The sequence below is a fragment of the Oncorhynchus mykiss genome, chromosome 20 (genome assembly GCF_057628025.1).
Source record: "Oncorhynchus mykiss isolate SJ-2025 chromosome 20, ASM5762802v1, whole genome shotgun sequence".
NCBI classification, from domain to species: Eukaryota; Metazoa; Chordata; class Actinopteri; order Salmoniformes; family Salmonidae; genus Oncorhynchus; species Oncorhynchus mykiss.
In genome coordinates, this window is record NC_143041.1 from 47,381,031 (window position 1) to 47,399,946 (window position 18,916).

Genomic DNA, 18,916 nt, shown 5'->3' on the forward strand with positions numbered 1-18,916 from the left:
CTCTCTCCCCTATCCTCTCTCTCTCTCATATCCTCACTCTCTCCCACTATCCTCTCTCTCTTCCCCTATCCTCTCCCTCTCTCCCCTATCCCCTCCCTCTCTCTTTCTCCCCTATCCTCTCTCTCCCTGTCCTCTCTCTCCCCTATCCTCTCTCTCTCCCTATCCTCTCTCTCTCCCTATCCTCTCTCTCTCCCCCCCTATCTTCTCTCTTTCCCCATCCTCTCTCTCCCCCTAACCTCTCTCTCCCAATTTCCTCTTTCTCTCCCCATCCTTTCTCGCTCCCCCTATCCTCTCTCACTCCCCCTATCCTCTCTCTCTCCCCCCCATATCCTCTCTCTCCCCTATCCTCTCTCTCTTCCCCTATCCTCTCTCTCTCTCCCCTACCCTCTCTCTCTCCCCCCTATGCTCTCTCTCTCCCCTATCCTCTATCTCTCCCCTATCCTCTCTCTCTCCCCTATCCTCTCTCTCTCCCCTATCCTCTCTCTCTCTCCCCTATCCTCTCTCTCTCTCCCCTATCCTCTCTCTCTCCCCTATCCTCTCTCTCTCCCACTATCCTCTCTCTCCCCTATCCTCTCTCTCTCTGCCCCTATCTTCTCTCTCTCTGCCCCTATCTTCTCTCTCTCTCCCACTATCCTCTATCTCCCCCTATCCTCTCTCTCTCCCCTATCCTCTCTCTCTCTCCCTCTATCCTCTCTCATCTCTCCCCTATCCTCTCTCTCCCTATCCTCTCTATCTACCTCTCCCCTATCCTCTCTCTCTCTCCCCCATCCACTCTCTCTCCCCCTATCCTCTCTCTCTCCCCGATCCCCTCTCTCTCTCCCCCTATCCTCTCTCTCCCCCTATCCTCTCTCTCTCCTATCCCCTCTCTCTCCCCATCCTCTCTCTCTCCCCATCCTCTCTCTCCCCCTATCCTCTCTCTCTCTCCCCCTATCCTCTCTCTCTCTCCCCCTATCCCCTCTCTCTCTCCCCCTATCAACACTCGCTCTCCCCTATCCACACTCTCTCTCCCCTTATCCACACTCTCTCTCCCCCTATCTTCTCTCTCTCCCCCATCCTCTCTGTCTCTTCCCCTATCTTCTCTCCCCCATTTGCTCCCCCATCAACAGAAGAAGGGTCTGCTGATAGCCTGTCTATGTCATGATCTAGACCATCGAGGATACAGTAACACCTACCTGCAGAAGTTTGACCATCCTCTAGCTGCCCTGTACAGCACATCTACAATGGAGCAGCACCACTTCTCCCAGACTGTATCCATCCTCCAGGTAGGAACACCATTTCTCCCAGACTGTATCCATCCACCAGGTAGGAACACCACTTCTCCCAGACTGTATCCATCCACCAGGTAGGAACACCACTTCTCCCAGACTGTATCCATCCTCCAGGTAGGAACACCACTTCTCCCAGACTGTATCCATCCACCAGGTAGGAATACCACTTCTCCCAGACTGTATCCATCCACCAGGTAGGAATACCACTTCTCCCAGACTGTATCCATCCTCCAGGTAGGAATACCACTTCACCCAAACTGTATCCATCCACCAGGTAGGAACACCACTTCTCCCAGACTGTATCCATCCACCAGGTAGGAATACCACACGCGCACATGGGCACAAACAAAGCGTGCGTTCACAGTGCATTTTTGCAGTGTTCAATCAACACTCAAAGGGTTCATTTTACACACTACCTCAGATCACAAATGGTCCCACTCTACAGAGTGTAAAACATACTCTGATTATAATGTTACATTTTGGGTGTTAATGGAACACTCTGTAATGTAACAGATTAACACTGTTACAGTAAGTCATTTTGGGTGTTAATGGAACACTCTGTAATGTAACAGATTAACACTGTTACAGTAAGTCATTTTGGGTGTTAATGGAACACTCTGTAATGTAACAGATTAACACTGCTACAGTAAGTCCTTTTGGGTGTTAATGGAACACTCTGTAATGTAACAGATTAACACTGCTACAGTAAGTCATTTTGGGTGTTAATGGAACACTCTGTAATGTAACAGATTAACACTGCTACAGTAAGTCCTTTTGGGTGTTAATGGAACACTCTGTAATGTAACAGATTAACACTGTTACAGTAAGTCATTTTGGGTGTTAATGGAACACTCTGTAATGTAACAGATTAACACTGCTACAGTAAGTCATTTTGGGTGTTAATGGAACACTCTGTAATGTAACAGATTAACACTGTTACAGTAAGTCATTTTGGGTGTTAATGGAACACTCTGTAATGTAACAGATTAACACTGCTACAGTAAGTCCTTTTGGGTGTTAATGGAACACTCTGTAATGTAACAGATTAACACTGTTACAGTAAGTCCTTTTGGGTGTTAATGGAACACTCTGTAATGTAACAGATTAACACTGCTACAGTAAGTCATTTTGGGTGTTAATGGAACACTCTGTAATGTAACAGATTAACACTGCTACAGTAAGTCCTTTTGGGTGTTAATGGAACACTCTGTAATGTAACAGATTAACACTGTTACAGTAAGTCATTTTGGGTGTTAATGGAACACTCTGTAATGTAACAGATTAACACTGCTACAGTAAGTCCTTTTGGGTGTTAATGGAACACTCTGTAATGTAACAGATTAACACTGCTACAGTAAGTCCTTTTGGGTGTTAATGGAACACTCTGTAATGTAACAGATTAACACTGCTACAGTAAGTCCTTTTGGGTGTTAATGGAACACTCTGTAGTGTAACAGATTAACACTGCTACAGTAAGTCCTTTTGGGTGTTAATGGAACACTCTGTAATGTAACAGATTAACACTGCTACAGTAAGTCCTTTTGGGTGTTAATGGAACACTCTGTAATGTAACAGATTAACACTGTTACAGTAAGTCCTTTTGGGTGTTAATGGAACACTCTGTAATGTAACAGTAAGTCATTTTGGGTGTTGTTATAACACTGTATGGTTTAAAGCCTCATTTGCATATTTCCCATGGTGCATTTTCTTTTTGATTGAATTGTAGAGTTACTTTTTTTCCCACCTTTATTTAACCAGGTAGGCTAGTTGAGAACACCTTTATTTAACCAGGTAGGCTAGTTGAGAACACCTTTATTTAACCAGGTAGGCTAGTTGAGAACACCTTTATTTAACCAGGTAGGCTAGTTGAGAACACCTTTATTTAACCAGGTAGGCTAGTTGAGAACACCTTTATTTAACCAGGTAGGCTAGTTGAGAACACCTTTATTTAACCAGGTAGGCTAGTTGAGAACACCTTTATTTAACCAGGTATGCTAGTTGAGAACACCTTTATTTAACCAGGTAGGTTAGTTGAGAACACCTTTATTTAACCAGGTAGGCTAGTTGAGAACACCTTTATTTAACCAGGTAGGCTAGTTGAGAACACCTTTATTTAACCAGGTAGGTTAGTTGAGAACACCTTTATTTAACCAGGTAGGCTAGTTGAGAACACCTTTATTTAACCAGGTAGGCTAGTTGAGAACACCTTTATTTAACCAGGTAGGCTAGTTGAGAACACCTTTATTTAACCAGGTAGGCTAGTTGAGAACACCTTTATTTAACCAGGTAGGCTAGTTGAGAACACCTTTATTTAACCAGGTAGGCTAGTTGAGAACACCTTTATTTAACCAGGTAGGCTAGTAGAGAACACCTTTATTTAACCAGGTAGGCTAGTTGAGAACACCTTTATTTAACCAGGTAGGCTAGTTGAGAACACCTTTATTTAACCTGGTAGGCTAGTTGAGAACACCTTTATTTAACCAGGTAGAACAGTAGAGAACACCTTTATTTAACCAGGTAGGCTAGTTGAGAACACCTTTATTTAACCAGGTAGGCTAGTTGAGAACACCTTTATTTAACCAGGTAGGCCAGTAGAGAACACCTTTATTTAACCAGGTAGGCTAGTTGAGAACACCTTTATTTAACCAGGTATGCTAGTTGAGAACACCTTTATTTAACCAGGTATGCTAGTTGAGAACACCTTTATTTAACCAGGTAGGCTAGTTGAGAACACCTTTATTTAACCAGGTAGGCTAGTTGAGAACACCTTTATTTAACCAGGTAGGCTAGTAGAGAACACCTTTATTTAACCAGGTAGGCTAGTAGAGAACACCTTTATTTAACCAGGTAGGCTAGTTGAGAACACCTTTATTTAACCAGGTAGGCTAGTTGAGAACACCTTTATTTAACCAGGTAGGCTAGTTGAGAACACCTTTATTTAACCAGGTAGGCCAGTTGAGAACACCTTTATTTAACCAGGTAGGCTAGTTGAGAACACCTTTATTTAACCAGGTAGGCTAGTAGAGAACACCTTTATTTAACCAGGTAGGCTAGTTGAGAACACCTTTATTTAACCAGGTAGGCTAGTTGAGAACACCTTTATTTAACCAGGTAGGCTAGTTGAGAACACCTTTATTTAACCAGGTAGGCTAGTTGAGAACACCTTTATTTAACCAGGTAGGCTAGTTGAGAACACCTTTATTTAACCAGGTAGGCTAGTTGAGAACACCTTTATTTAACCAGGTAGGCTAGTTGAGAACACCTTTATTTAACCAGGTAGGCTAGTTGAGAACACCTTTATTTAACCAGGTAGGCTAGTTGAGAACACCTTTATTTAACCAGGTAGGCTAGTTGAGAACACCTTTATTTAACCAGGTAGGCTAGTTGAGAACACCTTTATTTAACCAGGTAGGCTAGTTGAGAACACCTTTATTTAACCAGGTAGGCTAGTTGAGAACACCTTTATTTAACCAGGTAGGCTAGTTGAGAACACCTTTATTTAGCCAGGTAGGCAAGTTGAGAACACCTTTATTTAACCAGGTAGGCTAGTTGAGAACACCTTTATTTAACCAGGTAGGCTAGTTGAGAACACCTTTATTTAACCAGGTAGGCTAGTTGAGAACACCTTTATTTAACCACGTAGGCTAGTTGAGAACACCTTTATTTAACCAGGTAGGCTAGTTGAGAACACCTTTATTTAACCAGGTAGGCTAGTTGAGAACACCTTTATTTAACCAGGTAGGCCAGTTGAGAACACCTTTATTTAACCAGGTAGGCCAGTTGAGAACACCTTTATTTAACCAGGTAGGCCAGTTGAGAACACCTTTATTTAACCAGGTAGGCCAGTTGAGAACACCTTTATTTAACCAGGTAGGCTAGTTGAGAACACCTTTATTTAACCAGGTAGGCTAGTTGAGAACACCTTTATTTAACCAGGTAGGCTAGTTGAGAACACCTTTATTTAACCAGGTATGCTAGTTGAGAACACCTTTATTTAACCAGGTAGGCTAGTTGAGAACACCTTTATTTAACCAGGTAGGCTAGTTGAGAACATCTTTATTTAACCAGGTAGGCTAGTTGAGAACACCTTTATTTAACCAGGTAGGCTAGTTGAGAACACCTTTATTTAACCAGGTAGGCTAGTTGAGAACACCTTTATTTAACCAGGTAGGCTAGTTGAGAACACCTTTATTTAACCAGGTAGGCTAGTTGAGAACACCTTTATTTAACCAGGTAGGCTAGTTGAGAACACCTTTATTTAACCAGGTAGGCTAGTAGAGAACACCTTTATTTAACCAGGTAGGCTAGTTGAGAACACCTTTATTTAACCAGGTAGGCTAGTTGAGAACACCTTTATTTAACCAGGTAGGCTAGTAGAGAACACCTTTATTTAACCAGGTAGGCTAGTTGAGAACGCCTTTATTTAACCAGGTAGGCTAGTTGAGAACACCTTTATTTAACCAGGTAGGCCAGTTGAGAACACCTTTATTTAACCAGGTAGGCTAGTAGAGAACACCTTTATTTAACCAGGTAGGCTAGTTGAGAACACCTTTATTTAACCAGGTATGCTAGTTGAGAACACCTTTATTTAACCAGGTAGGCTAGTAGAGAACACCTTTATTTAACCTGGTAGGCTAGTAGAGAACACCTTTATTTAACCAGGTCTGCTAGTTGAGAACACCTTTATTTAACCAGGTAGGCTAGTTGAGAACACCTTTATTTAACCAGGTATGCTAGTTGAGAACACCTTTATTTAACCAGGTAGGCTAGTAGAGAACACCTTTATTTAACCAGGTAGGCTAGTTGAGAACACCTTTATTTAACCAGGTAGGCTAGTTGAGAACACCTTTATTTAACCAGGTAGGCTAGTTGAGAACACCTTTATTTAACCAGGTAGGCTAGTTGAGAACACCTTTATTTAACCAGGTAGGCCAGTTGAGAACACCTTTATTTAACCAGGTAGGCCAGTTGAGAACACCTTTATTTAACCAGGTAGGCCAGTTGAGAACACCTTTATTTAACCAGGTAGGCCAGTTGAGAACACCTTTATTTAACCAGGTAGGCTAGTTGAGAACACCTTTATTTAACCAGGTAGGCTAGTTGAGAACACCTTTATTTAACCAGGTAGGCTAGTTGAGAACACCTTTATTTAACCAGGTATGCTAGTTGAGAACACCTTTATTTAACCAGGTAGGCTAGTTGAGAACACCTTTATTTAACCAGGTAGGCTAGTTGAGAACATCTTTATTTAACCAGGTAGGCTAGTTGAGAACACCTTTATTTAACCAGGTAGGCTAGTTGAGAACACCTTTATTTAACCAGGTAGGCTAGTTGAGAACACCTTTATTTAACCAGGTAGGCTAGTTGACAACACCTTTATTTAACCAGGTAGGCTAGTAGAGAACACCTTTATTTAACCAGGTAGGCTAGTTGAGAACACCTTTATTTAACCAGGTAGGCTAGTTGAGAACACCTTTATTTAACCAGGTAGGCTAGTAGAGAACACCTTTATTTAACCAGGTAGGCTAGTTGAGAACACCTTTATTTAACCAGGTAGGCTAGTTGAGAACACCTTTATTTAACCAGGTAGGCTAGTTGAGAACACCTTTATTTAACCAGGTAGGCTAGTAGAGAACACCTTTATTTAACCAGGTAGGCTAGTTGAGAACACCTTTATTTAACCAGGTAGGCTAGTTGAGAACACCTTTATTTAACCAGGTAGGCTAGTAGAGAACACCTTTATTTAACCAGGTAGGCTAGTTGAGAACACCTTTATTTAACCAGGTAGGCTAGTTGAGAACACCTTTATTTAACCAGGCAGGCCAGTTGAGAACACCTTTATTTAACCAGGTAGGCTAGTAGAGAACACCTTTATTTAACCAGGTAGGCTAGTTGAGAACACCTTTATTTAACCAGGTATGCTAGTTGAGAACACCTTTATTTAACCAGGTAGGCTAGTAGAGAACACCTTTATTTAACCTGGTAGGCTAGTAGAGAACACCTTTATTTAACCAGGTCTGCTAGTTGAGAACACCTTTATTTAACCAGGTAGGCTAGTAGAGAACACCTTTATTTAACTAGGTAGGCTAGTTGAGAACACCTTTATTTAACCAGGTAGGCTAGTTGAGAACACCTTTATTTAACCAGGTAGGCTAGTAGAGAACACCTTTATTTAACCTGGTAGGCTAGTTGAGAACACCTTTATTTAACCAGGTATGCTAGTTGAGAACACCTTTATTTAACCAGGTAGGCTAGTTGAGAACACCTTTATTTAACCTGGTAGGCTAGTTGAGAACACCTTTATTTAACCAGGTATGCTAGTTGAGAACACCTTTATTTAACCAGGTAGGCTAGTTGAGAACACCTTTATTTAACCAGGTAGGCTAGTAGAGAACACCTTTATTTAACCAGGTAGGCTAGTAGAGAACACCTTTATTTAACCAGGTAGGCTAGTTGAGAACACCTTAATTTAACCAGGTAGGCTAGTTGAGAACACCTTTATTTAACCAGGTAGGCTAGTAGAGAACACCTTTATTTAACCAGGTAGGCTAGTTGAGAACACCTTTATTTAACCAGGTAGGCTAGTTGAGAACACCTTTATTTAACCAGGTATGCTAGTTGAGAACACCTTTATTTAACCAGGTAGGCTAGTTGAGAACACCTTTATTTAACCAGGTAGGCTAGTTGAGAACACCTTTATTTAACCAGGTAGGCTAGTAGAGAACACCTTTATTTAACCAGGTAGGCTAGTAGAGAACACCTTTATTTAACCAGGTAGGCTAGTTGAGAACACCTTTATTTAACCAGGTAGGCTAGTTGAGAACACCTTTATTTAACCAGGTAGGCTAGTTGAGAACACCTTTATTTAACCAGGTAGGCCAGTTGAGAACACCTTTATTTAACCAGGTAGGCTAGTTGAGAACACCTTTATTTAACCAGGTAGGCTAGTAGAGAACACCTTTATTTAACCAGGTAGGCTAGTTGAGAACACCTTTATTTAACCAGGTAGGCTAGTTGAGAACACCTTTATTTAACCAGGTAGGCTAGTTGAGAACACCTTTATTTAACCAGGTAGGCTAGTTGAGAACACCTTTATTTAACCAGGTAGGCTAGTTGAGAATACCTTTATTTAACCAGGTAGGCTAGTTGAGAACACCTTTATTTAACCAGGTAGGCTAGTTGAGAACACCTTTATTTAACCAGGTAGGCTAGTTGAGAACACCTTTATTTAACCAGGTAGGCTAGTTGAGAACACCTTTATTTAACCAGGTAGGCTAGTTGAGAACACCTTTATTTAACCTGGTAGGCTAGTTGAGAACACCTTTATTTAACCAGGTAGGCTAGTTGAGAACACCTTTATTTAACCAGGTAGGCTAGTTGAGAACACCTTTATTTAACCAGGTAGGCTAGTTGAGAACACCTTTATTTAACCAGGTAGGCTAGTTGAGAACACCTTTATTTAGCCAGGTAGGCAAGTTGAGAACACCTTTATTTAACCAGGTAGGCTAGTTGAGAACACCTTTATTTAACCAGGTAGGCTAGTTGAGAACACCTTTATTTAACCAGGTAGGCTAGTTGAGAACACCTTTATTTAACCAGGTAGGCTAGTTGAGAACACCTTTATTTAACCAGGTAGGCTAGTTGAGAACACCTTTATTTAACCAGGTAGGCTAGTTGAGAACACCTTTATTTAACCAGGTAGGCCAGTTGAGAACACCTTTATTTAACCAGGTAGGCCAGTTGAGAACACCTTTATTTAACCAGGTAGGCCAGTTGAGAACACCTTTATTTAACCAGGTAGGCCAGTTGAGAACACCTTTATTTAACCAGGTAGGCTAGTTGAGAACACCTTTATTTAACCAGGTAGGCTAGTTGAGAACACCTTTATTTAACCAGGTAGACTAGTTGAGAACACCTTTATTTAACCAGGTATGCTAGTTGAGAACACCTTTATTTAACCAGGTAGGCTAGTTGAGAACACCTTTATTTAACCAGGTAGGCTAGTTGAGAACATCTTTATTTAACCAGGTAGGCTAGTTGAGAACACCTTTATTTAACCAGGTAGGCTAGTTGAGAACACCTTTATTTAACCAGGTAGGTTAGTTGAGAACACCTTTATTTAACCAGGTAGGCTAGTTGAGAACACCTTTATTTAACCAGGTAGGCTAGTAGAGAACACCTTTATTTAACCAGGTAGGCTAGTTGAGAACACCTTTATTTAACCAGGTAGGCTAGTTGAGAACACCTTTATTTAACCAGGTAGGCTAGTAGAGAACACCTTTATTTAACCAGGTAGGCTAGTTGAGAACACCTTTATTTAACCAGGTAGGCTAGTTGAGAACACCTTTATTTAACCAGGTAGGCTAGTTGAGAACACCTTTATTTAACCAGGTAGGCTAGTAGAGAACACCTTTATTTAACCAGGTAGGCTAGTTGAGAACACCTTTATTTAACCAGGTAGGCTAGTTGAGAACACCTTTATTTAACCAGGTAGGCTAGTAGAGAACACCTTTATTTAACCAGGTAGGCTAGTTGAGAACACCTTTATTTAACCAGGTAGGCTAGTTGAGAACACCTTTATTTAACCAGGTAGGCTAGTAGAGAACACCTTTATTTATCCAGGTAGGCTAGTTGAGAACACCTTTATTTAACCAGGTATGCTAGTTGAGAACACCTTTATTTAACCAGGTAGGCTAGTAGAGAACACCTTTATTTAACCTGGTAGGCTAGTAGAGAACACCTTTATTTAACCAGGTATGCTAGTTGAGAACACCTTTATTTAACCAGGTAGGCTAGTTGAGAACACCTTTATTTAACCAGGTATGCTAGTTGAGAACACCTTTATTTAACCAGGTAGGCTAGTAGAGAACACCTTTATTTAACCAGGTAGGCTAGTTGAGAACACCTTTATTTAAACAGGTAGGCTAGTTGAGAACACCTTTATTTAACCAGGTAGGCTAGTTGAGAACACCTTTATTTAACCAGGTATGCTAGTTGAGAACACCTTTATTTAACCAGGTAGGCTAGTTGAGAACACCTTTATTTAACCTGGTAGGCTAGTTGAGAACACCTTTATTTAACCAGGTATGCTAGTTGAGAACACCTTTATTTAACCAGGTAGGCTAGTTGAGAACACCTTTATTTAACCAGGTAGGCTAGTTGAGAACACCTTTATTTAACCAGGTAGGCTAGTAGAGAACACCTTTATTTAACCAGGTAGGCTAGTTGAGAACACCTTTATTTAACCAGGTAGGCTAGTTGAGAACACCTTTATTTAACCAGGTAGGCTAGTAGAGAACACCTTTATTTAACCAGGTAGGCTAGTTGAGAACACCTTTATTTAACCAGGTAGGCTAGTAGAGAACACCTTTATTTAACCAGGTAGGCTAGTTGAGAACACCTTTATTTAACCAGGTAGGCTAGTTGAGAACACCTTTATTTAACCAGGTAGGCTAGTTGAGAACACCTTTATTTAACCAGGTAGGCTAGTAGAGAACACCTTTATTTAACCAGGTAGGCTAGTTGAGAACACCTTTATTTAACCAGGTAGGCTAGTTGAGAACACCTTTATTTAACCAGGTAGGCTAGTTGAGAACACCTTTATTTAACCAGGTAGGCTAGTAGAGAACACCTTTATTTAACCAGGTAGGCTAGTTGAGAACACCTTTATTTAACCAGGTAGGCTAGTTGAGAACACCTTTATTTAACCAGGTAGGCTAGTTGAGAACACCTTTATTTAACCAGGTAGGCTAGTTGAGAACACCTTTATTTAACCAGGTAGGCTAGTAGAGAACACCTTTATTTAACCAGGTAGGCTAGTTGAGAACACCTTTATTTAACCAGGTAGGCTAGTTGAGAACACCTTTATTTAACCAGGTAGGCTAGTTGAGAACACCTTTATTTAACCAGGTAGGCTAGTTGAGAACACCTTTATTTAACCTGGTAGGCTAGTTGAGAACACCTTTATTTAACCAGGTAGGCTAGTTGAGAACACCTTTATTTAACCAGGTAGGCTAGTTGAGAACACCTTTATTTAACCAGGTAGGCTAGTTGAGAACACCTTTATTTAACCAGGTAGGCTAGTTGAGAACACCTTTATTTAACCAGGTAGGCTAGTTGAGAACACCTTTATTTAACCAGGTAGGCTAGTTGAGAACACCTTTATTTAACCAGGTAGGCTAGTTGAGAACACCTTTATTTAACCAGGTAGGCTAGTTGAGAACACCTTTATTTAGCCAGGTAGGCAAGTTGAGAACACCTTTATTTAACCAGGTAGGCTAGTTGAGAACACCTTTATTTAACCAGGTAGGCTAGTTGAGAACACCTTTATTTAACCAGGTAGGCTAGTTGAGAACACCTTTATTTAACCAGGTATGCTAGTTGAGAACACCTTTATTTAACCAGGTAGGCCAGTAGAGAACACCTTTATTTAACCAGGTAGGCAAGTTGAGAACACCTTTATTTAACCAGGTAGGCTAGTTGAGAACACCTTTATTTAACCAGGTAGGCTAGTTGAGAACACCTTTATTTAACCAGGTAGGCTAGTTGAGAACACCTTTATTTAACCAGGTAGGCAAGTTGAGAACAAGTTCTCATTTACAACTGCGACCTGGCCAAGATAAAGCAAAGCAGTTCGACAGAAACAACGACACAGAGTTACACATGGAGTAAAACAAACATACAGTCAATAATACAGTAGAAACAAGTCTATATACGATGTGAGCAAATAAGGTGAGATAAGGGGGCGAATGTTATCTTTAACATTTTACTTTATGACAATACATTACATTCAGTACCAGTCAAAAGTACAGTTTTGACTATTTTCTACATCATAATAGTGAAGACATTAAAACTATGAAATAACACCTATCATGTAGAATCATTTAGTGACCAAAAAAGTGTTAAACAAATCTAAATATATTTTATATTTGAGATTCTTCAAAGTAGAAGAATCCCTTTGACTTGATGACAGCTTTGCACACACTTGGCATTCTCTCAACCAGCTTCACCTGGAATACTTTTCCAACAGTCTTGAAGGAGTTCCCACATATGGTGAGCGCTTGTTGACTGCTTTTCCTTCACACTGCAGTTTAACTCATCCCAAACCATCTCAATTGGGTTGAAGTCGGGTGACTGTAGAGGCCAGGTCATCTGATGAAGCACTCCATCATTCTCCTTCTTAGTCATATAGCCCTTACACAGCCTGGAGGTGTGTTGGATCATTGTCTTGTTGAAAAACAAATGATAGACCCACTAAGCCCAAAACAGATAGGATGGCGTATTGCTGCAGAATGCTGTGGTAGCCATGCTGGTTAAGTGTGCCTTGAATTCTAAATAAATCACAGTGTCCCCAGCAAAGCAACCCCACACCTCCTCCTGCAAGCTTTACGTTGGAAACCACACATGCAGAGATCATCCGTTCACCTACTCTGCATCTCACAAAGACACAGCACATTTGGACTCCAGACCAAAAGACAGATATCCACTTGTCTAATGTCCATTGCTCGTGTATCTTGGCCCAAGCAAGTCTCTTCTTGTTATTGGTGTCCTTTAGTAGTGGTTTCTTTGCAGCAATTTGACCATGAAGGCCTGATTCACCGGGTCTCCTCTGAACAGTTGATGTTGAGATGTGTCTGTTACTTGAACTCTGTGAAGTATTTATTTGGGCTGCAATTTCTGAGGCTGGTAACTCTAATGAACTTATCCTCTGCAGCAGAGGTAACTCTGGGTCTTCCATTCCTGTGGTGGTCCTCATGAGAGCCAGTTTCATCACAGCGCTTGATGGTTTCTGTGACTGCACTTGAAGAAACTTTCAAAGTTCTTGAAATGTTCCATATGGACATCATGTCTTAAAGTAATGATGGACTGTCGTTTCTCTTTGGTTATAGGGCTATCTTCTGTATACCACCCCTACCTTGTCACAACACAACTGATTGGCTCAAACGTTTTAACAAGGAATGAAATTCCACAAATTAGCTTTTAACAAGGCACACCTGTTAATTGAAATGCATTCCAGATCTTTATCATTGATAGATGATGATCATGTACCTTGAATCCTTGTCCTCCCAAATGTCAGGGTTGGGGTCAATTCCAATTAAGATAATTCATTCAAATTTTCATTGAATTGAAAACTTAAAAAGTGGGAAATAAATAGCCTTTACTTTTAAGTTTATTGAGAAATTGAAAATAGATAGCCTTTAAATTAGAATTTCAATTTACCTCTTATATTGACCCCAGCCCTGAGAAGTATTCCTAACTAACCCCCAACATTAAAGTCCCTGAACTATTCCTAGCTACCCCAACATTAAAGTCCCTGAACTATTCCTAGCTACCCCAACATTAAAGTCCCTGAACTATTCCTAGCTACCCCAACATTAAAGTCCCTGAACTATTCCTAGCTACCCCAACATTAAAGTCCCTGAACTATTCGTAACTACCCCCAATGTTAAAGTCCCTGAAGTATTCCTAGCTACCCCAACATTAAAGTCCCTGAACTATTCCTAGCTACCCCAACATTAAAGTCCCTGAACTATTCGTAACTACCCCCAACGTTAAAGTCCCTGAAGTATTCCTAGCTACCCCCAACGTTAAAGTCCCTGAAGTATTCCTAAAGTCCCTGAAGTATTCCTAACTACCCCAAACTTTAAACAACCTACTTCTCCGCCTCAGGACGTACCCTCTGGCTATCCCGCCTAGCTGAGCCGAACGCCTCATGAGCAGAGCTTGTGCTTTTTATTGATCTCTTTGTTTCCCATAGCTGGAAGGGCACAATATTTTCTCCAACCTGACTTCCAGTGAGTACGAGCAGGTGTTAGAGGTCATCCACAAGGCCATCATCGCTACAGACCTGGCGCTCTACTTCGGCAACCGCAAACAGCTAGCTGAGCTACTGAGCACTGGAGCTCTGGACCTGGACAACCACCAACACAGGTCAGAGGTCACACACACACACACACACACACACACACACACACACACACACACACACACACACACACACACACACACACACACACACACACACACACACACACACACACACACAGGACCTGGACATCCACCAACACAGGTTAGAGGTCACACACACACACACACACACACACACACACACACACACACACACACACACACACACACACACACACACACACACACACAGGACCTGAACCAAGCCAAATCAGACCAAGCTCACTGAGCTGCCATGGTTACACATCCACTATAGTTCCTGGAACCGTGCTGAACAGGTCAACGTAAAGAGAGAAAAAAAACTATTTTATCACACAGTGTTTTGGGTCAGCATCACGGTGGTTTTGGGTCAGCATCACTTTGTTTTGGGTCAGCATCACAGTGGTTTTGGGTCAGCATCACTGTGTTTTGGGTCAGCATCACGGTGGTTTTGGTCAGCATCACTGTGGTTTTGGTCAGCATCACGGTGGTTTGGGTCAGCATCACAGGGGTTTTGGGTCAGCATCACGGTGGTTTGGGTCAGCATCACTGTGTTTTGGTCAGCATCACTGTGTTTTGGGTCAACATCACGGTGGTTTGGGTCAGCATCACTGTGTTTTGGTCAGCATCACTGTGGTTTTGGTCAGCATCACGGTGGTTTGGGTCAGCATGGCAACAGTTAGAAAAGACTAATCGAGTCAGGGGACAACTACACTCATTCTCATGCATCTGGAAATACAGTGCATTATAGGAAAGTATTCAGACCCCTTGACTTTTTCCACATTTTGTTACATTACAGCCTTATTCTAAAATTAAATAGCTTTTTTTCCTCATCAATCTACACACAATACACCCATAATGACATCACAATACCCCATAATGACATCACAATACCCGATAATGACATCACAATATCCCGTAATGACAAAGCAAAAACATTTTTTTTTTTACATTTTAGACATAAAAAATAAATGAATGAAATATCACATTCACATAAGTATTCAGAACCTTTACTCAGTGCCTTGTTAAAAGTGATTACAGCTGTGAGTCTTCTTGGGTATGACACTACAAGCTTGGCACGCCTGTATTTGTGGAGTTTCTCCCATTCTTCTCTGCAGATCCTCTCAAGCTCTGTCAGGTTGGATGGGGAGCGTCGCTGCACAGTTATTTTCAGGTCTCTCCAAAGATTTTCAATCGGGTTCAAGTCTGGGCTCTGGCTGGGTCACTCAAGGACATTCAGAGACTTTTCCCGAAGCCCACTCCTGCGTTGTCTTGGCTGCGTGCTTAAGGGTCGTGTGTAGATTGATGAGGGATTTTTATTTATTTATTCCATTTTAGAATAAGGCTGTATGTAACGTAACGAAAAATCAAGGGGTCTGAATACATTCTGAATGCACTGTAGATATAAATAAATCATAAATTAATCAAAACAAATACTTATCTTTCCCCAGGGACCGTGTGATTGGTCTGATGATGACAGCATGTGACCTGTGTTCCGTTACCAAGCTGTGGCCAATCACGCGACTCACAGCCAATGATATCTACGCTGAGTTCTGGGCTGAGGTACAGTAGTATAACTCACCACACTCAACCACCAAAAGGATTCATTGTTTGTCCCCAAAAGAGAACCTTTTTAGGTTACAGGCGGAACACTTTGATGGGTGAAAGGGTTCCACGTAGAACATTGTATTAGCGGAAGGGTTCCACTTGGAACAAAAAAACAATTATTTTCAGAGAGTTATCCTACGGGGACAATTGAAGAACCCTTTGTAGTTTTAGGTAGCACCTTCTTTTCTAAGAGTGTACTACAATACTACTGTTGTAAAGAGTTCATCAATTCATTAATAACGAATTAATTATGAATGAATTATGAATGAATGGATTATGAATGAATGGGTTATGAATGAATTATGAATGGATGGATTATGTATGAATGGGGAATGAATGAATTATGAATGGGTTATGAATGGATTATAAATTAATGGACTATGAATTAATGGGTTATGAATGAATTATGAATCCTCCTCCTCCTCCTCCTCCTCCTCTCTCCCTCCTCTCTCCCTCCTCCTCCTCCTCCTCCTCTCCTCCTCCTCTCCTCCTCCTCTCGTCCTCCTCCTCCTCTCTCCCTCCCCCTCCTCCTCCTCCTCCTCTCCTCCTCCTCCTCCTCCTCCTCCTCCTCCTCCTCCTCCTCTCCTCTACAGGGGGATGAGATGAAGAAGATAGGTATACAGCCCATCCCTATGATGGACAGAGATAAGAAGGAAGAGGTTCCTCAGGGGCAGGTAAGAACTACACACACACACACACACACACACACACACACTAAGAACATTACCTAGGCTGCGTCTCATTCTGGCTGGATGTGCCCCTTGTTCCCGCCCCTTTACTGACCTGAGACAGGTGTAGGTGGAAACAACAGCTCCACTCCACGTAGTTTACATCATGTTGCTTTCCCATCCAGTCCCATCAGATCTGTGGACTTTTTTTTAGGTCATTGTCGGGAATACATTGTTGTTCTTATCCAATCACATGCATTCTCCTTGTCTGTTTCTGTAGGTGGGGTTCTACAATGCTGTTGCACTCCCATGTTATACCACCTTATCTGAGCTCTTCCCCCCTTCTGGCCCTCTTCTACAAGCCTGCAAGTGAGTAACATACAATACACCAACCACATAGACTATATATTACATAGACTACACATCATATATTACATAGACTACACATCATATATTACATAGACTACACATCATATATTACATAGACTACTTACCATATATTACATAGACTACACACCATATATTACATAGACTACACACCATATATTACATAGACTACACACCATATATTACATAGACTACACATCATATATTACATAGACTACTTACCATATATTACATAGACTACACACCATATATTACACACACCATATATTACATAGACTACACACACCATATATTACATAGACTACACACACCATAGACTACACACACCATATATTACATAGACTACTTACCATATATTACATAGACTACACACACCATATATTACATAGACTACTTACCATATATTACATAGACTACACACACCATAGACTACACACATCATATATTACATAGACTACTTACCATATATTACATAGACTACACACACCATAGACTACACACACCATATATTACATAGACTACACACACCATAGACTACACACATCATATATTACATAGACTACACACACCATAGACTACACACATCATATATTACATAGACTAGACACCATATATTACATATACTACACACACCATATACTACACACACCATATATTACATAGACTAGACACCATATATTCCATATACTAGACACCATATACTGCATAGACTACACACACCATATATTACATAGACTACACACACCATATATTACACACACTATATATTACATAGACTACACACACCATATATTACATATACTACACACACCATATATTACATAGACTACACACACCATAGACTACACACACCATATATTACATAGACTACACACACCATAGACTACACACACCATATATTACATAGACTACACACACCATATATTACATAGACTACACACCATATATTACATAGACTACACACACCATATATTACATAGACTACACACCATATATTACATATACTACACACACCATATACTACACACACCATATATTACATAGACTAGACACCATATATTCCATATACTAGACACCATATACTGCATAGACTACACACACCATATATTACATAGACTACACACACCATATATTACACACACTATATATTACATAGACTACACACACCATATATTACATATACTACACACACCATATATTACATAGACTACACACACCATAGACTACACACACCATATATTACATAGACTACACACACCATAGACTACACACACCATATATTACATAGACTAGACACCATATATTCCATATACTAGACACCATATACTGCATAGACTACACACACCATATATTACATAGACTACACACACCATATATTACACACACTATATATTACATAGACTACACACACCATATATTACATATACTACACACACCATATATTACATAGACTACACACCATATATTACACACACCATATATTACATAGACTACACACACCATATATTACATAGACTACACACACCATATATTACATAGACTACACACACCATAGACTACACACCATATATTACATAGACTACACACACCATAGACTACACCCACCATATATTACATAGACTACACACACCATAGACTACACACACCATATATTACATATACTACACACACCATAGACTACACACACCATATATTACATAGACTACACACACCATATATTACATAGACTAGACACCATATATTACATAGACTACACACACCATAGACTACACACACTATATATTACATAGACTAAACACACCATATATTACATAGACTACACACACCATATATTACACATACTACACACACCATATATTACATAGACTACACACACCATATATTACACACACTGTATATTACATAGACTACACACACCATATATTACATAGACTACACACACCATATATTACACACACTATATATTACATAGACTACACACCATATATTACACACACTATATATTACATAGACTACACACACCATATATTACATAGACTA

At 40.5% G+C, this 18,916-nt stretch overlaps 1 protein-coding gene across 2 annotated transcripts in view; it reads left to right on the forward strand.

Moving 5' to 3' along the window:
• LOC110499502 (cAMP and cAMP-inhibited cGMP 3',5'-cyclic phosphodiesterase 10A) overlaps positions 1 to 18,916 on the forward strand; it is a 247,419-nt gene that overhangs the window by 220,369 nt on the left and 8,134 nt on the right. For both annotated transcript variants that reach the window (XM_090213143.1, XM_090213144.1), the window contains exons 17-21: positions 1,107 to 1,262; positions 14,026 to 14,198; positions 15,665 to 15,776; positions 16,415 to 16,495; positions 16,770 to 16,858. In XM_090213143.1, coding sequence (XP_090069269.1) covers positions 1,107 to 1,262; positions 14,026 to 14,198; positions 15,665 to 15,776; positions 16,415 to 16,495; positions 16,770 to 16,858 — 611 coding nt within the window. The remainder of the gene's footprint in view (positions 1 to 1,106; positions 1,263 to 14,025; positions 14,199 to 15,664; positions 15,777 to 16,414; positions 16,496 to 16,769; positions 16,859 to 18,916) is intronic.